At 42.4% G+C, this 19,678-nt stretch overlaps 1 protein-coding gene across 2 annotated transcripts in view; it reads right to left on the bottom strand.

The window, feature by feature from the left end:
* Positions 1-3,034: 3,034 nt before the first annotated feature.
* Positions 3,035-19,678, bottom strand: part of ICE1 (interactor of little elongation complex ELL subunit 1) — a 58,952-nt gene continuing 42,308 nt past the window's right edge. For both annotated transcript variants that reach the window (XM_057540553.1, XM_057540554.1), the window contains 5 exons: positions 18,721-18,881; positions 15,683-15,873; positions 13,707-13,813; positions 7,361-7,459; positions 3,035-4,061 (listed from right to left, as the gene is read on the bottom strand). In XM_057540553.1, the coding sequence (XP_057396536.1) occupies positions 3,880-4,061; positions 7,361-7,459; positions 13,707-13,813; positions 15,683-15,873; positions 18,721-18,881 (740 nt within the window). In that variant the 3' untranslated portion in view covers positions 3,035-3,879. The remainder of the gene's footprint in view (positions 4,062-7,360; positions 7,460-13,706; positions 13,814-15,682; positions 15,874-18,720; positions 18,882-19,678) is intronic.

The raw sequence follows: 19,678 nt of genomic DNA, 5'->3' as shown, positions 1-19,678 counted from the left end.
ACAGTCACAACAAGCACACTGAATTTCTCTGAGAAAGTGTCAGGCAAATTAAGGAAAAAAGAGAGGAAAGTGTTTAGCTTAATGGCTCTGTCTTACTTTCCAAACTCCCCTAAACTCCTAGAACACTCTTCAGGGAGACCTCTGTGGCATCGCTGGCCCTGGTCAGGCAGGTTGATTAGACTCCCATTCATGCATCTCTGTACTACGGTTCTAGGAATGCTATTTGTAAAGAACTGAGCACGTTCCAGGTGGGCAGGTGACTTAATCAGGCCCGTGTCACAGAACCTCCCACCCACTATCACTATCACCCACCCGCCACTTGTTTATTCATTTATTTATTTTTGGTCAGAGCATTTTGTTTTAGGATCGCTAGAAAATATCCAGGAAAGAATCTGACCAAGCTGGAAAAGCATTTGCTTCTATTTGGGGGGGGGGTGGGGGGGTATTACTGTGCTCTTGAATTCCATCAGCCTTACAAGCTACCCTTTCCACACATCTTCTCCCACTTACTTCTGGAGATAAGGGGCCTGGGCAGTAAAACTAACTCCGTTCGAAGCCTGCAGCATGAACGGAGAGCTGTCCTCCGGAGCGCGCCGGCTGCAGACAGGAGGGGCCCTTTGCGCCCTGGACCCTGCTGTTCACGGTGGGACCACAGCGCCCTCTAGCGGCACCACGCTGCTCCTTCCACTCCCGGCGCAAACCCTTCAGGTTTCCATCAATACCGTAAATTTGTCAGTTACGCTGTCACATCCTCTCTTAAAAAGCAAAGTAAGCAATGTGACCAAGTATTCTCAGGGGGGTGGGGGGGGATTACAGCCTGAAGTGTCACCTCCAGGCTGATTTGTGCTCGGAAGGAAAAGCTGGGGCCTCCCTAGGAGGTGCATGGGGACAAGACGTCCCTTAAGGTCACTGGCCACGCTGCTCTACGCCCTCCTCACGGCTACCGCCCGCTCCTCAGGCCCCCGAGTCACGTGAGCGGCTGCAGGCACAGAGGGCCAGGCCGGGGCCAGGCTGCCTGCCGCGTGCAGGACCCAGCCAGGACGCCAGCCTAAAGCCCCACCCAACTACAGGTTCAAATGTTTACGTACCTTTTTGCGTGTGTGTGTGTGTGTGTGTGTGTGTGTGTGTGTGTGTTTGATAAAACTCTACAACCATGTTCTTCCCGGGGACCAGAAATAAATTTAAGCACAGCTTAAAATTGTTTCACCCTCTGAGAGTGACGCAGCACGGCAGGCAAGCTCAGGCCTGTGTGTTATCAGGAGCGGGTGCTGACACGTAAGCGCCACGCATCCTCGTGGGCAAGCAACGGCAGCCGGCAGCCAACGGCAGGGGCCACCTACCCTCCACCCATTAAGAACACCTCAAACTGTTGAGGTTAAAAAAACGTTTTGAATCCTATGACAAATCTATTCACTAGGCAAATGTACCCCCAAACTGCGTGTGCAGACCTGCTCTCTCTCCCTTACCCCCTTTCACTCTGCAACCCTCCCCAAGCCCGTCGTTTGTGGGAAATGCTCACCTGTCTCACCGCCACCCACAGGAAGCAGAATCCAACCACCGGCCACCCCCTTCCTCACCGACCTCGCAGCCTCAAGCAGCTCCGGGGCCAGCTGCCTGCCTTCTTGCCTCCCTGACTCGGGCAAAGTAGCAGGAGCCAAGGTGCTTGGCCACTACCTCCTGCCTCCCCGGCGTTTCTCCCTCCTCCCTCCCCCACGCATCTTCAAATTACACGACATGCCAAGTGAGGGAGGCCATCTTCCTCCCCAGGTGACCGTGCGCTTTAAATAACCTCCAAACTCAATCAGCTTCCTAGCTTGTGTCCCCACCTTGCCCAAACTCGACTTCCACCTGTAAAGGCTCCCTGCCACCTCCACTTGGATGTCTCACGTCCCACACACACGCCTAGGACGTGTGACTCCCACCACCAATCCCGGAGCTCCTGTCCCCAAGCCCAGGTGCCATGGGAACCCTGATTCCTCCTATCTGCCCACCACCCCCAGTTCACGAACTCAGCATTGATCCCACCTCCAAGACCCGTGTGGCATCCATCCACCCCGATGGTCTGCACAGCCACCAGCATCAACCCCCAGCCTCCTGACACGTCTGCTTCCCGCTCCGCGTCACACAACAGCCCCGTGAACCGTGACACCTGCTCAAATCTCCCTAGGAGTGTGACCGAGCCCAGGGCTGCCCAGGTCCCAGTGACTGGCAGTTACCTGTGTCACTGAACCAAGGACGCTCGCCCCCTTACACAGTATGTTCTGGCCACACCGGCCTCCTGCCCACACACGGCAGGCTCTTCCCCTCTCGGAGCCGGCGCACCTGTCTGGGAGGGACGCGTTCCAGGGTTCCCTCCTTTCAAGGTGGGCGCCCTTCTCTCGGGTCCTAGCTCACATGTTACTTCCTCGGAGGGACCCTCCTTGACTAACAGAAAGAGAGGAGTCTCCCTGCTATTCTTCTGCAGATCGCCCCATCTCCCTCACCACACTTAGCCCCAAATCTGGACTGTGGATTTATTGGGGTGACTGTGCAGGGTTCTCTCTACCAACAGATCACAGGCCTGTGAGAACCTGGCCCTGACTTTCTTCACCAGCTCCTCCCAGCAAGGCCCTGGCACAGAGCACAGGCCCAAGAGACAGAGGCAGAAAGAGGGAACACCCAACAAAAAGCATCTAAAGGGCAAGGCAGAGTCGTTTACAAATCTCAGTTTGTTACAATTACTTAAAAAACAGGAGGAAGAAGCAACAAAATACTTGTCAAGTGTGATTTTTAAAGGGTAGCAACTGTACCTAAACAAAGACATCCAATACTGAGGGCCAACCAGCGCTTACATGGTATCCGCTCTCACCAAGAGCACCTGGGAGAGCACTCAAACCCGATCACACCCGGGCAATCGACCACGCCTCCGTCCAGGAGGGAGGTCCCTCTGGCAGGCCGCCTCCTCTGTCTTTGGTGGACACTGACTATTTGCTTCATCTTTGGTTGGAGCAGAAGTAAGGCCAAGTGTCACTCTTTACTGATCAGGACAATCGTGTGCATGGCTTACTTTTATTTTTTATTATAAAAAACACATACAAGAGTTTTAAGAAATGATGAATATAAGACAAATCAGGACCACGGTGAGTTATTAAACCCATTTCCTATGTACAAATACTAAAATTCCGAAAGTGGAACATCATCAAATGTGAGACACATTATAGGCTGTCCATATATACACGGCACACGCAGAGACCTGCCCACACTCGGCTGCGTCTGTATGTACACGGCGAGGTACAAACACCCGCGGCGACCTCTATCCTCAGCTCTCCTTTTCCTGATTCATAGTTAAATATCTGCAAGGAACTTTAGAGATCTGAAGAAATGCATTAAGTTCTAAAGGCTCTCCCTGTTCATTTACTCTGATCAGCTGCACTCTATCCCTTGAGAGGAACTCTGTAGCCCACCTCCAGCTAAGACAGTGGAAGAGTCTTCGAGTAGCACTGCTTTGGCCTCCTCATCTTTTCCTAGTCAGTCATTTGGGCACAAAGTCCAAAATTGGCTCAGGAACCAAATCAATGTTTTTACATTAAATTCATTACAAAATGCCACTCAATTTTTAAAAGCGACTAAAAGGACACTTTCTGCAGCAAAAAAGGGCTAAGTTCAAGTTTCTGTTGTTTGACCAAGACACAACAAATTACAATCCATGTCATGTGATCACAGCAGCCATAAGTGAAATGTGTGCGGTTTAGGGAAAGCAGCCCCTGCTTCCTCCTCCACCCCCAGCACTTGCATCTCCCTGACGTCTCTCTCTGGAACCCCGGTCTGCACCCTGGAAGCTGACGATCTGTCTCCACTCGGGCAGCGGGAAGGCACTTCTCCGGGCACGGCACGGGGCCGTCAGCCACGCTCCTCCGTACACAGGGTGCTGACCTCCTCCAGGGAGCTGAGCACCGCGGAGGGGATGCGGCGAGAGGTCTCCGTGCGCCAGGCTTCCAGGATCTTGGAGATCTCCGCTGGGTTGCTGGGACTCAAGTCACACAGGGCGTACACGGCTGCCAGCTGGATACCCCACGGTATGTCTGAAAAGAATTTCCACATCAGTCATCACACAAGAAAATCTTCGTTATGCAAAACGTTCATGCTGTTGATCTAATAAAATACTATTCAACAAATACTTTCTTCCAGCAATGAAAAGTAAATATTAAAAAAAAAAAAAAAACACAATGAAAAAGTTCATTTAAATCCCTTCTGCAAATGGAAAACAAAAACAAAGCCAAACGCTGCACAGCTCTCTACAGGTTCCTGGCGCTGCCTGTACCCAGAGAACAGCGAGCCAGAGTAGGGATACAGGACCTGAAGCACCTGCCCTCTCATGATCAGTACTGAGCTTTCCAAAGTGGTCCTGAAGGATCACACTCTCATGTTTAACTTTTAGTAAAATGTGGATCCCAAAGCATCTGTCAAATAAATGACTCCATTATACCCCCTGGAAGTGTTTATAAGTGGACTTTGGAAATGAAAAACATGATGAAATGAGAGCAAGTGAAAAACTAATTTTTAGTATGTAGTATAGCATATACTATACTCTTACACACTAGATTATAGTATATGACTATTGATCATGGCATTTAATTGTAGACTATATAGTTAGGTTAGAGATTACAGTGTATTAGAGTTCTCATTAAGTATAAGTTTATTTAGGAGTTATTTAATTCAAATTTAATTTAGTTCAATTTTAGTTAAATTCACTTCAATCATTTAGTTAAAAAATTTAGGAGTTATTTCATTAAAACTTATTATTAACTATATACTGTTAGTGATGCAATGCCCAATAGGGCAAACTACTACTATTTAAAAATAAATATCACAAAACACACACATTCAAATGTTAATGCTGTAGATGTAGACAGTACTACAGCAGCTTTAAAATTACATTTCCCGGGCTTCCCTGGTGGTGCAGTGGTTAACAATCTGCCTGCTGATGCAGGGGACACGGGTTCGATCCCTGGTCTGGGAAGATCCCACATGCTGCAGAGCCACTAAGCCCATGAGCCACAACTACTGAGCCTGTGTTCTAGAGCCCGCGAGTCACAACTACTGAGCCCGCAAGACACAGCTACTGAAGCCCGTGTACCTAGACACGGAAGAAAACCTACACGTTAAGATCATCTCGGATGTAAATTTCAGATGTCACCGTGTGTTTCCGATGGAAACTGTATAACTGCATTACTCCTTTTGTTTTAATTTTTTTTTATTGGAGTAAAATCACTTTACAATGTTGTGTTAGTTTCTGCTGTACAATGAAGTGAGTCAGCTATATGTATACATGTATCCCTCCCTCCTGGACCTCCCTCCCACCCCCTCATTACACCCATCTAGGTCATCACAGAGCACCGAGCTGAGCTTCCTGTGCTTTATAGAGTGTTCCTACTAGCTATTTTATACACGGTAGTGTATGTATGTCATTCCTAATCTCCCAATTTGTCCCACCCTCTCCTTCCCCCCATGTCCACATGTCCATTCTCTACGTCTGCGTCTCTATTCCTGCCCTGCAAATAGGTTCATCTGTACCATTTTTCTGGATTCTGCATATATGCATTAATATATGACATTTGTTTTTCTCCTTCTGACTTACTTCACTCTGTATGACAGACTCTAGGTCCATCTACATCTCTACAAATGACCCATTTTCGTTCGTTTTCATGGCTAATATTCCATTGTATACATATACATGTACCACATCTTCTTTATCCATTCGTCTGTCGTTGGACATTTACGTTGTTCCATGTCCTGGCTATTGTAAATAGTGCTGCAATGAACACTGGGGTGCATGTGTCTTTTTGAACTATGGTTTTCTCTCTGGGTATAAGCTCAGTAGTGGGATTGCTGGGTCGTATGGTAGTTCTATTTTTAGTTTTTTAAGGAACCTCCATATTGTTTCTCCATAGTGGCTGTATCAATTTACATTCCCACCAACAATGCAAGAGGGTTCCCTTTTCTCCACACCCTCTCTAGCATTTACTGTTTGTAGATTTTTTGATGATGGCCACTCTGATCAGTGTGAGGTGATGCCTCATTGCAGTTTTGATTTGCATTTCTCTAATGATTAGTGATGTTGAGCATCCTTTCACATGCCCCTTGGTCATCTGTATGTCCTCCTTGGAGAGATGTCTATTTAGGTCTTCCGCCCGTTTTTTGATTGGGTTGTTTGTTTTTTTGATATTGAGCTGCATGAGCTGTTTGTACATTTTGGAGATTAATCTTTTGTCTGTTGCTTCATTTGCAAATATTTTCTCCCATTCTGAGGGTTGTCTTTTTGTCTTATTTATGGTTTCCTTTGCTGTGCAAAAGTTTTTAAGTTTAATTAGGTCCCATTTGTTTATTTTTGTTCTTATTTTCATTACTCCAGGGGGTGGGTCAAAAAAGATCTTGCTGTGGTTTATGTTTATGTCAAAGAGTGTTTTTCCTCTAACAGTTTTATAGTGTCCGGTCTTACATTTAGAACAAAAAATTTTACAAGTTGTATGGAAACACAAAAGACTGTGAACAGCCAAAGCAATCTTGAGAAAAAAATGGAGCTGGAGGAATCAGGCTCCCCAACTTCAGACTATGCAACAAAGCTACAGTAATCAAGACAGTATGGTACTGGCACAAAAACAGAAATATAGATCAATGGTACAGGATAGAAAGCCCAGAGATAAATCCACACACATATGGTCACCTTATTTCTGAAAAAGGATGCATTACTCCTCGATTGCATAACATTCAAATAAAAATGAGACTCATCGCTTCAAAGGGTTACTTTTGAGTTTTAATCTCTTCCCACAAAGGAATAAGAACATAAAATTACATGCTCTGAGGTATACAAATGAAAAGGAAACCACTACTATGAAGAGCGGCTCACAAAAAGCCTCCAGTTTCCAAGCTCTCTGGGGATGCTAAGTACTCAGTGATACCCAGGCCACACTGGGGTCACTGCTTCACACGTGTGACCGCACTTGGTCATCACGACACAACTTCAGCCGGGCCTCTGCGGGCAGCTGAGGTTGAGTCACTGGTCGGAGGTCACAGGGCAGCATGAAGATAGTACCGACAGTTTCTGAGACAGAACGTCAGCACCAGGACGACAAGAGAGTTTCCTCTTACTTAGGGATGCGCTGCCCAACAGGGAGAGTGTCTACCACTGAAACAACAGGAAACCCACACACGTTCAAATGCCAGTGCTGAGAACGCGGGCAGAGTGTGGCTTCATGATCAACCTCCTCACCCCCAAGCACTGAGAGATGCACAGAGCACGGCACGTAGTAAGAACTCAAAACAGATTTAGTAAGAGGAATGCAAATGATTTTAAAATAATTATAATCAACAAAAGTTTTACCTTCATCCTGGGCATGCTGTATAAACATACCAATAACGGCACTAATATTTTTCACAGCTGATGGAAACCCTTCCTTCAAACCCAACTGGCCTAAACGACCTAGGGAAAAGCAAAAAAAAAAACACCAAAATGTAAACAATCTGTGGTTAAATGTTAACTTTTCATAAGAATTTAAAACTTATGTTTTTTTTCGTTTAACACGTACATTAAGCTTCAGGATCCTGAACTGAAGTTAGATGGGTACCTATTCTTAAATGAAAACAAATTAAACAGTAAAGCATCAGGACTCAATACAGCACCATCCGTCCTGGGGTGGGGGGCTGTTTTGACTGAATGATTCGTCATCTCTTCTGTTACTCACACATACAGATGATACACAGATACACAATGTGTCGCTTTCCCAGTTATCATATAATAAATGGGGTTTAGCAGAATGAATGGTTTTAGCAGGCTCAGAGTGAAATGACTAACTTCTATGGGTTAACGGACTAAATATAAGACACAGTTTGCTGTTACAACGTAGTTGTCTAACACAACCTCCGTTCTCACGTAGAGCAGCAGCTCCCAAGTGCGCTCTACTAAACCCCCGGGGTCCTCAAGGTCAAAACTGTGCTTTCCCAATGACACTAAGAAGTGATGTGCTTTCCTTCCAGTGCTGAGACGTAGCCTGACAGTGCAAAGGCAGTGGCCATCAAACTAGTGGACCCTCAGCACCAGTCAGGGCAGTGACATGGAGGTCACTCTCCATGGCCAGGAGCTCACAGTCGGAAAAGCTGACTCACTCAGAATGTCCTTCGTGAACCGGTAACAATGATTCATATGAAATCTAGACCCCTAAGCACACGCTCTGCGATCTTCCGCGGATGGGACGGGAAGGGCACGTGAAGCACACCCCTGGCACCTCGGCATCTCAACTCTCTCCAGGAAAAGCACCTGTGCAGCTGCTTCAGCTGGGAGGGGAACTGGGTGCTTTCTCCACCCACTTTTCACTGAAAGAACCACTGACAAACTATGGCTATTTAGACCGAGACAGACATTTTCTCAAAAATGAGTAAAGTGAACCTGTCACTGCAAGGAAATTTATCATTGTTGTCAATGATAAAATTTGAGCTCTTAAGCAAAATTAGAATTTTGGAAAAACTTCCATCGCCTACCCTAAGCTTGACAGCTTCAAATACTCCAGATTTCTCTGATGAGATCAGTGATGATATTAATGTCTGCTTTCTTGATATTGTTGACATTCGGAAGATGTGTACAAATCAGTATTTTCCAAGTGATGTTACAAAATCATGAATGGGCAAAAGATCCCTTCAACAAGGCAGGTGGACCCAGGCACTTTGGTGCAACAGAGAAGCAAAGTTCACGGATGAGGTTTCAGATCTCCCACTGCAACTAGCCTTTAAGAAACCATCGCCTGCTGAGTTCCACTGCAGTGTCAAAGAAGAATATCCACAATTACTTGAGCGGGCTATTAAAATACTCCTTTAATCAACTACACATCTGTATGAGACTGGACTTTCTCCAAATACTTCAACCAAACCAACATACAGCCAGAGACTGAATGCAGAGCAGCTATGGGAAACCAGCTCTCCTATGAATCTAGACAGTGAAGAGGTTTGCAGCAAGATAATGTTCCGTTCTGCTCACTCTTATTTTTGTTTGTTTTGGAAATAGTTTTTCATTAAAAATATCATTTATATTAACATTAGTTTCTTACTATTAATTTTAAGTGAATAGTAAACATTTTTTTAGACTCCTAGTTTTAATTTCTAGTACAATAATTGACACATAAAACCTGGAGTGACAAAACCTCTCTGGGGGTCTCACTAGGGGACTAAACAGGACAACACTCCTCGCCTAGTCCCCACCCATCCGGACCCTCCTTTATTCCAATGGTCTTGTGGAAACCAGCTTGCTTCAAAGCAGAAGCCTCTGCGCCTCCCTCACGGCCAGGCCTCATGTCCTTTTGCCCCTGCTGTTACACAGAAGGAGGGTTCTGGGACACACCTTGGATGCCGTCTTACCCAAGTCCTCTTCGTGTGCTCTTACGACAACATTATCCTGTATGCTCACTGTTCTGTGTCCATGTTCTCTCTCAATAGTACAAACAGCCCACAGGCTTAGATGTGACCCAGCCCATCAGCCTCATCTCTGTGTTGAATATGGAGAAACTGAGGCACGGGACACTAAAGGGACTTTATTACTTTGTATCCCCTATAGGAACTAGCTTAGCGCTAGTTACACGCACCCTGAATGTGGTGATAGACAGCAGACATTCAGTAAATTCCTACTGATCAATGACTCCCCAGTTAATTCCTAGTCCAGGATGAAACTGTAAACATATGGATAATCCCTTAGGAAGTCTTTCACAGGCTGAAAAGTAATATACTTCAGAGATCAGAAATTTCTAGGTACTGAGCACTCTTCGATATGTCCTTGCAATTAGATCAAAGTTCTAATAACTGCATGTCACCAGACCTGTCCTATGAGACAATCTATCGGGAGCATTCAATGCATGACTATTAGCAGAGAAGGGGACAGTGTGCGTGCCTAGCACAGCTATGGGACCATTTGGCCATGGGATATGCATGTGTTTCCAGATAATACATGACTGCATTATAATGGCTCCCTTTCTTTTAATTAAAAATACTTAATGAAGTGGGTTTTATAAAGCTTTATTTAAGTTAACGGAGCAAATCAGAGATAAAATAAGAGGAGATCATGAGTCTGAGGTATATGGTTTGGGGGAAAAGGCTTACATATATGATGACCTGACGAAGATGATGGACAAATTTGCTAAATAAGACGGGAAGAAAAGTCCCTCTACAGAAGGAGGTGAGTGAGTCCAGGGCAGTTCAGCCAACATATTAAAATTCAAGTAAGAAATGTGGAGTCAGTCTCAATGTCAAAGACAACACTCCCCACTCACGGAAGCCTGAGGAGGAGAGCTTGCCGGCCTTAGGGAAGGTGAGACCCAGTCTACAGGGCAGGGATCAGAGCAAGATAGTTACCCAGGGTTTTCAATCAAGATTTCAGATGCAGGTATGTTAAGGAAAGGATGAGTTAAGACAACTGCAAAGAAAAGCTGAAAGACAAGGTGAGACACTGGACAGAAATCAACCAAGCACTGGCTATTGCGGCCTGACGTGCAAAAACCTGACGTGAGAAACAGTGTTACCCTAGCTTCTAGGCTCTGCTAACACCAGGTGGGCCATTTCAGAATTTAAAGCTCTCTGGGGCACGAAACGGGGTATTCTATACCTTTATACTCCGCTGCGACTAGTGGCAGGCAGACTGCCGTCCCCACTCTGCTCCCTTCCCACCCAGGGACCTCAGACAGGGGCTCACCACCTCCCTACCTCCTGCCCCCCAAAGAGGCCCTGACTCCGCCAGGACACGAGCAGCCTGGAGCAGGCTCTCCCGCTCCTGCGCGTGCCCAGGGGTCCAGAGCAATCCAAATGTTCCACAAAACGCTCTTTAATCCATCACTGTTAAGGTAGGCTAGAGAAACCCCATTTAATAATCACATGTAACCATTTCAATTGCTAACAGCGGTGTTCATACCCCAATCCAACGTTAGATAACACTGAACCATTTTGCCAGATAGCCTGTTTTTATTTCCTATGGGGTAAAAATCCAATTAGGAATTACAAATTTGGAGTTAAGAATACAGACAATTCCTTTATTTTATGAATGCCTACTGTGTGACTTCATTTATTATTAAGAAATCACAGCCAACCAAGTTAATCATTTGCTTAATTCTTTAGTAAATGTCAGCTTCAGAAACTGCAAGAAGCTTCTCCAGCAGTTTCTTCTTAGAAACGGTTCAAACTCCAACTCAGACGGGTGTGTGGGAAGGAAAGCACACACCCACCCCTAAAGCCACCTCTCAGGATTCCGCCCAGTCGAGAGAGCAGGCCTCACCTGCTTCCACCCTCCCCCTCGGCCCACCCCTGCTCGCTGGGACCCCAGCCCCTGCTTTGCTCGGGGGTGGTGGGGGGGGTGCCTTCAGCGCCAACAGACTCCCAGCAAAGCTCAGCCCCGGCTCTCCGGGAACAGCGCAGTGGCCCCTCTCGCCCTCCCCACACCAGGCTTTTCACTCACACGAGCTCGACCTGCCCTGGTCCACCTGCGGACCTCAGCAGGGTTTGCCAGTCCTGAGTCTGCTCTCATTTTTGACATTACACTTCCTTTCTAATTAGCCATCCTCTCAACTAAATTTATTTACTTACATATTATAATTTTATTATACAGTATTGTTAATTATATATTAATTATACATTATTCCTATGACACACATCATTGTATTATATCACTCCTAATTATGTAAATATACATATACTACTCTAAATAATATGTATTATCAAATGTTATAAATTGGTTTCTCAAAAGCTGTATTTTAAAGATTTAAAGAATAAATTAGTCTGAGTTTGACTAAAACTACCAGTCAGGTTTTCTCCCTACAATTATATATCCTTGTTTTTAGATAAACTATGACCATATTCTTCTTAATTCACAAATGAGTTACTTTTTAAGGTATATATTCGAAAGTATTTCTATAATCTTGTGCGGGTTTGTCTGGAACCTGAGAATCTGTAATTTTAAAAAAGCTTTTCAGGCAGTCTGGACAATCAACCAAAGCTGATAAAAGCTAACTGAGGAGGAGAATGACATGTGAGGCCGACCCTCCATCACACATGCTTCCCAGAGCAGGTGGGGTCGACCACCAGAAACACAGCCTCCCACTCCCACTTCCCTTCCTGTTACAATCAGTAAGTACACAAAGAAACAACCACTGCAATGATAACAGCAAAAATCACACCATATTTTATAAGTGTGACTTCAAAAGTGTATTCTTCAGCAAATTCCACAGATTCTTCATCTAGGTCAACATGTAAGCATTTATAGACCTAACACCTTTCCTAATTTCTTAAATTCTCAAAAAGCTTTCTCAATTTGGAATGAATTAGTTCAAAGTATAAACACATTCTTTCTTGCATCCATAAGAGGAGCTGCTACCAAAATCAGGATTTCCAGACACACACATGCCACCAGCTGACGGCTGAAAATGAGGTCACTGGCCCTTCTGTGTCCTTGCTGCTCCCGCTTGGCACGGACAGTGGTCCTCAGGGCACTGGACCTGAGGCGTTCAGGGAAGCCCCCCACTGGGCAGCTTAGTCATCTCCACTTCCACACTTTCACGCTTTCATGTTCTGTATCTTAACTCCAAGTGTATGTTAGGTTACTTCCAGTGAAAACTGTTAGATGTCCACCTTGAAACCAGGTTTTTGTCAAGACCCAGTTTATATATTTATTTACCACAATGTTCCTATGCTTGCATGTAAAATGTGCACAGTGCAGGAATGCAGATACAGTAATAAAATTAGTCAGGGATATTGTATTTCTTACTGTGGTCCATTTATTAAGACTGACTTACGTGATTTAAAAATTCTCAAACCTATTTCAAATGGTTTTAGCTTGGAGTTTTAATTAATTAAACGCCAAAGAAACTTAAAAGTCATGATAACTATCTCCAAGGATCTAAAGGGCCCTGACACAGAAGTAGGCTGAACCTTGTTTTGTCAGCCCTCAAGCAATCAATACATGGCAGATAGAGGAGTCACTTCAAAGTAAAGAGAGTCTTCTAACAATGAACAGACCTCATCACTGATAATGATGCCTGGACTGGAGAGCAGTTTGTCAGAGATGGGGCAAAAAAAGAAAAAATAAGTAAAAATAAAAAATAAAGATTTGTGGGTGAAAGGGAGGCGCAGAACTAAATGGCCACTGAGGTCCTCTTTAGATCTGAGATTAAAAAGAATCTGTATTTCACTTAAAGTATTTTTAAACAATGATTTTAATTTCTGTTTATTCAGCCTACAATTTACAGAAACAAAATAAAACTAGTTCCCAATTATAGAAGTACATAGTTATCCTTATTGAGCGAGTATGAAAAAAAACATCTGGGGTGCAAGCAGGGATTAAGTATCTACTTATTTTAAAAATCAAATTAACGGTAATTTATAGCAATTTATGTATCCTGGAGTGTATATGCAAGTGTGTGCATGTGTGTATATTAAAATTAATATCTGAGAATCAAGAGTTCAATTATAAATAAAATGTACTAACATGAAAAATCTTAAATCTGAAAAAGGTGAATAAAATGTTAATTTACAAAGGAAGAGTATGAGTAATGAAAATTAATTTAGTGCAAAAGTACCTACTCTGGTGGCTGTAAAGTCAGTTACTATAGTGAAGTTTCAGTCAAAATATATTATTACACACTTATTCTCTCACCAAGATATCATCAATAACAAGAATAAATTTAATACAACAGACAACTCACCAATGAGCCTCAGTATTGACGCTATGATAATATCAGGAGTGTATGCAATGTTTGCATGTCCTTTTCTGTATTTTATCCACTTATCCATTACAGGCCACAGCTCCTTACTACAAAATAACAACAACAAATATATACATGTATGTATGTATATGAAAGTATGCTCACCCACCATCGTTCAAACATTAAGAAGAACTTATCTTAAAAATGGTCCATAGGAGACAATTAGTGAAGAGGAGGAACTTTTAAAGATGTAGCATTTTTGGCTAACATGAGAACAGACAAGGAAAGCTCACAAACTTTCCAGCTATTCAGGATCTCTGTGCTTACAGTGGCTTTAAAAAGGCTGCAAACACCCATGCTTGCATCTTTATTCTGTTTAACCCTTTTCACAAGGCTTCAGCGTAGAGATGCTGAACAATGCCCCCAAGTCACAGAACTGGAAGCAGCAGAGTCTGGATCCTCACGTGGACCATCCAGATGTAAGGTGGCACCTGCGTTCTAGAAGCCTAGTTTCCCGGGGTGAAGCAAGGACAAACAGGCTATATTTTGTACAAAGAACTAAACCAGAGGAAATGAACCACACTTTACATGGATTAAAGAAACTAGATCTACTGACTGAAAACAGTGGCAGTTCCTCTTTGCTCTCTCTTTTCAAAAATGTATTAACTTCTTACATAGTATTTATAATATTAGAAAAGTTAAATACAGACAAAAGAAAGGAAAATGTACATTAAAAACACATTCTCAGATAACTATCACTCTTTTAATTTGGGGCTTTTCCTCCCCCAGACTTCTATGCTTGCATGTATGTAAACACCACAGTCAAAGTGACTGCAGTGCTTAGGGATCAGGGTCTGGAATCGCCCAGGCAGAGATCCTGATACCCAGCTCTGTCCATACCGCCAGCGGGGGCCTTGGACAAAGCACTTGTGACTGGCGCCACCCTTGGTGGTCTCATCTGTCACTGGGGACAGAAGGGCCCCTGCCTCCTGGGCTTCCAGGAAGATGAGGCCCAGGGTAGCCACTCACACATCACTACCCAGACAGCACTGAACAGACTGTCCTGGCACTTTCTTAGTAACAGACCGAAAAACACTTTCGTGTCAGTATATAAAAATCCATGTATAGCTATTTATTCTAATATGGCTGTATCTCATTATATAGACATTCCATAATTCAATTACCTATTATTTGACATTCAGGTGTATAATCTTTCCCGAGTGTTAAGAAGGGAAAACAAGAGAACAGATTTCCACAGAATATATTCCTCAGGTGTCTCAAAGATACAGACTATTATTAATCCTTTGGTGAATCCTTTTCAATGTGATAAACCCCTTTAAACCAGCCTTTCTCAGTCAGGGTTTTAAGAAAATTACGGGTTGTAATTAACTGCAGAACAGTTATTTGACTACTTTCTCCATTCTCCAAACATGCTGCATAGGTAGATGAACAGAGAAAAGTTAATTCATTACATAAAATGGACGCCTGAGCGTTAACAGGCCCAGTTCTCTCCTGAAACCCCAGTGAGAAGAGCTGCTGACCCAGAATTTTGAGTATTTCTGTTCCTGTGGGTTTTTCCATAGTATCTGTACACTAAGATAATGACCATCACATTTCAATCTACACGTATTCGCTGAGCACCTCTCCTGTGTGGGCGCTGCCCTCTCTACGTGCCGGGGGAGGCCAGGGAAACCAAAGTCCCCCTGCATGAGGTTCATTTTCCTTTAGTAATAAGAGAATACAGTGAAAAGTAGTGAAAGGTACCATAAAAAAAATAAAGCGAGGGGATGTGGCAGTGACACTGGCATTTAAGAGTAGTTTTATTAACTCTTACTCAAATCAAATCAAAATGTGCTTTGTAAATGTTTCAGCTGCCTTAAACAGCAAAAATGGTTCAAACCACAATTCAGCAATCACTGAACAGACTACCTGACAATTCAAATAACCCAACTTAAGTTAGCAGAATAGCCCTGTACCTTATAATGTTGTCATGTGTCCAAATCCACTTCTGATGGCAGCAGAGCAGATCAATGGCACATATGTACTCCCAAGTGTTATCACTTAGGTCTTCACCAAATCTTTCACTGGACTGAAATTCTGTTTTTGGACATAACTGTATGGTCAAAAGCAGCTTTGAAACCATGAAGCCAACATCTGCAGGAGCATTCTAGCAAATAAGGTAAAAAAAAGAAAATTTAGAGTTTCAAATACAACATATCTCATGTGGGTGATCTCAAAGAGTATTAACAAGCATCAGATGAATAATCATTTAGTTTTCAAGGACACCTTTTGAAAGTTATTTTGAATAAAGAACTATGTTTATCTTAGTCATAACATCTGTCCTAAAATGACTATACAATGGTGGTTGACAGGCCAGATAAAAAAGCTCCAAGCAGAATGCAGAATCCAGTCAGGTAGGAAAGATACTGCAATCCAGATAGGAATGCAAATTTTCATTAACTGAAATCAGAGAATTAAAGTTTTATTAAAAAACAATTTTTAATTTTTAAAATATTCTTCAATAAATTCATTCTGTCATCTTTCTGACCCTAGATATCGGTCTGCTTTTTCCAGAAATTCGTAAAATTGAATCAGATTGTACTAGACTCTTCTGTCTGGCTTCTTTTACACCTATGCATGCTTTTTTGATATTTTTCCACGTTCTTGCACATATAGGTAGCTTGAACACCCCTTTTTACTGCCGAGTAGGAATCCACTGTATGGATATACCACAGTTTGTCCATTCACCTATTGATAGAAATCTGGGTTACTTCCAGCTTTAGGCTGTAATTAATAATGCTGCTTTGGACATTCATGTACAAGCCTTTTTGTGGACATAAATTTGACTTTCCTTGGGTACATACGCAGCAGTGGATTTATAATTTTTTTCTTTTTTTATTGGGTTTTGTTATTAGAAATGAACAAGGGGCTTTCAATCTCCTCTTACACCTGAAAAAGACTGGAATTAGTTGGTTCTTTAAAGATTAAATTCAGATGAAATCTATACACGCTTCTTGTATACTAAATTTTTAGTCACCTTTTCAACCTTTTAAAATGGAAAACAACTGGTTTATTCCAGTGTTTTACCCCTAAAGCCAATTTTGACCATTTTTATGTTGCTAAGGAACCATCCTCGGTTCCCGAACCTGCTATGAAGCTGTAGGCGGCAGTCTTCTCATTCTTCACCCTCCATCTCTACTCACACTGCCTCTCTCATTCTGAAATCTTGAACATTTTTGCTTTTCTCTTTTTACATTAATCTGAACTGAGTTACCTGATTTATTCGTATTTTTTAAAGGCAATTTTTTTTTTGTTCTCTACTTCATTACTATTACACCTTTTAAACTATATTTTTTTTCTGGATTCCTTCTCAAATTTTTAATTTTTAAGATGATTATCAGGGAACTTTATTTATTACTTGTTTAATAATGAAGACATTTAAACTATTTCAATGAGTGTAAGTTTTCCAAAAATGAGAGGTCTTCGGTATGAAGGGTTTTCCTTTCATACCAAATACTGTGATTTTACTTCTGAGTTTCTATTTGTTCACAGATTGTCCAGGACTGTGTATCTCGATCTCCAGGGAATTTTTATAGAATCTTTTAATTCTTTGTCTAATTTTACCGAGTCATTGCCAGAGAATTGAGTGTAGACTCTTTACTTTTTAAAAATTCAGGTCAAATGCATGACTGGTTTTTGCAAATGTCACAGACATATGAAAAAATACAGTCTTCACTCAAGTTTACTTTTTATATTGTTGAATTCCACTACCTCTTTACTTATTTTTGTGCTTCACACCTATTGAGTTCTGTAGGATAGAATTTGGAAGTCTTGTACTATAATGGTATTTCCCCCCCCCCAAGTATTCCTCTTTTTTTTTTAATAGCTTTGACTTTATATTTTTATTTGATACAGGCTAAACACACTTATTATATGATACAGGCTAAACACACTTATTAAAATTCTACCTTCTTCATTAATCATGTTTTATCATCCAAACATATCCGGCTTCATCCTCAACAGGACGAAGGAGAAGGCCCCAGTGCACAAGCAGGCAGACCGAGCAGGGACAGGAGTGGCCCTGCAGGTAACCGCGGAGGGTGGAAATGCGTGTATGATGCTCTTCTCACTGCTAAGGGACTGGAGTCTGATGGTACCTCACACCAATACACTCTGGCTTGTCTAGGTGGATTGATGAAGAGATAATTACAGACTTGCTTTTTAAAATTCCCTAACTTTTTATCTGCCAATAGCCCTTTCCTTTTCTTTTTATAATAAAAGTCTAATGAAGAGTAACATCATAAAGTACTAAAAAGGAAAGCAAAATGACATACAAAAGTCGACTACATGCATAAGCCAGAATTTTTTTAAAAGAGGACAGTAATACAGTCATTAAAAAGGGCAGAACAATGTGAAAGTCAACCCCTCACTGACTTCAATACCTCTTCTTAAAGATTACCACTAGCAATTCAGCAACCAGCGATTCTCATTAGAGAAAATCTATGAAGAAAAGAACACCAATCTAGATACTATATTAACATATCAGTCACTAAAGAAAATAAGATAATGAAAGAAAATATGGAACACAATACTTAGAACAAACACAAATTCCCTCAACTGGAAAGAAAAACAGAGAATATTAGATTCAGAAAAAATCGTAACAGGAAGGAATTGAGATACCAATTTTTTCACCTAAGTACCTACTATAGAAGCAAATGATGTGCACCTCCTCCGAGCCCTCACATATATATGCGCATGTATAGATTTCATCAGCCATAAATTAGTACACAAAAGAAACTCTGTTCAATTAACACAGCACACAGGTCTACAACTTCTCCCAAAGTGTCTCATGCATACTTAATGAACAAAATGCATAAGCTTAGACTAAAATGATATTTTAAAGGATCTAATATGAAGAATAATATCTCTGAAATGCTCACAAACTAATACAAAACCAAATAATAACATTTATATAAGACCTACAAGTACAGTATTACAAAAAAAGAAACCTCACCTTCTCCCAATTGAGGAAAGCTCGCAAACAGTTCAAAACTTCTCCTTTAGCGCGTTGCCTGGCTACCAACTGCATTGCCTTATTAATCACCGATTGAGAGATAAATATATCATGCCACATGTTTGCAATGAACAAAGTCAATTTTTCAGACTCTGGAAAATCTATGAGAAAAAAACAAGATAATAAACCTTTATGTCTGATTAAGTGAATAAATGACAAACTAAGAATATATTTGAATAATTTCCCCTTGTGCACAGCAGGGCCACCTAAAGCTAAAGGGAGGAAGCCTGACGAGGCCCCAGCCTCAGTTATTTCAACTCTGCTTCTCCATCTCTCCCACCCATCACTCCCCTCCCCCCACCCCCCCAGCCAACCTTTCTTTCCCTTTGGCCAACTTTCTTTAATAGAATTTGAAACACAGTGCATGAGTATACACCACTGTAGAAAAGAGCAATAAACTCCAAAACAAGGAGAGAAGGCAAACCTCATCTCGCAGGTTCCAGACCCTGCACCCAGAACCCGCCCATTTGGTGCGTGTCCTTTCAGGCCATGTTTTATGCATTTACAAGACAGAACTCACTTGAAGAACACCTAAGGCTTTTGGTATGAAGGGATGTTTTTTTATAAGTTATGACTGATAATCCATTTCTTATGAATACCTTCTCCAACGCCACGGCTTGTCTTTTCTGTCTGTCTAATCAAGTTAATCGAGGCACAGCTTACACACAATAAAATACACTCTTTAAGCAGACAGTCTGAAGGATTTTGACAAATGAACACACCCATGTAACCCCCACTACAACCCACAGATGGAACATTTCCATCATCCCAAATTCCCATGGTCTGACCCTTTCAGTGAATCACTTTGCCCCAATACAGACAAGCCTGATCTGCTTACTGTCACTCTGCACACGGGCCTTTTCTCAAATGTTTATGAAGAGATTCGTAAAGCGTGTGC

The sequence above is a fragment of the Balaenoptera acutorostrata genome, chromosome 2 (genome assembly GCF_949987535.1).
Source record: "Balaenoptera acutorostrata chromosome 2, mBalAcu1.1, whole genome shotgun sequence".
Taxonomy (NCBI): domain Eukaryota; kingdom Metazoa; phylum Chordata; class Mammalia; order Artiodactyla; family Balaenopteridae; genus Balaenoptera; species Balaenoptera acutorostrata.
This window is presented reverse-complemented; position numbering and strand designations above follow the sequence as displayed.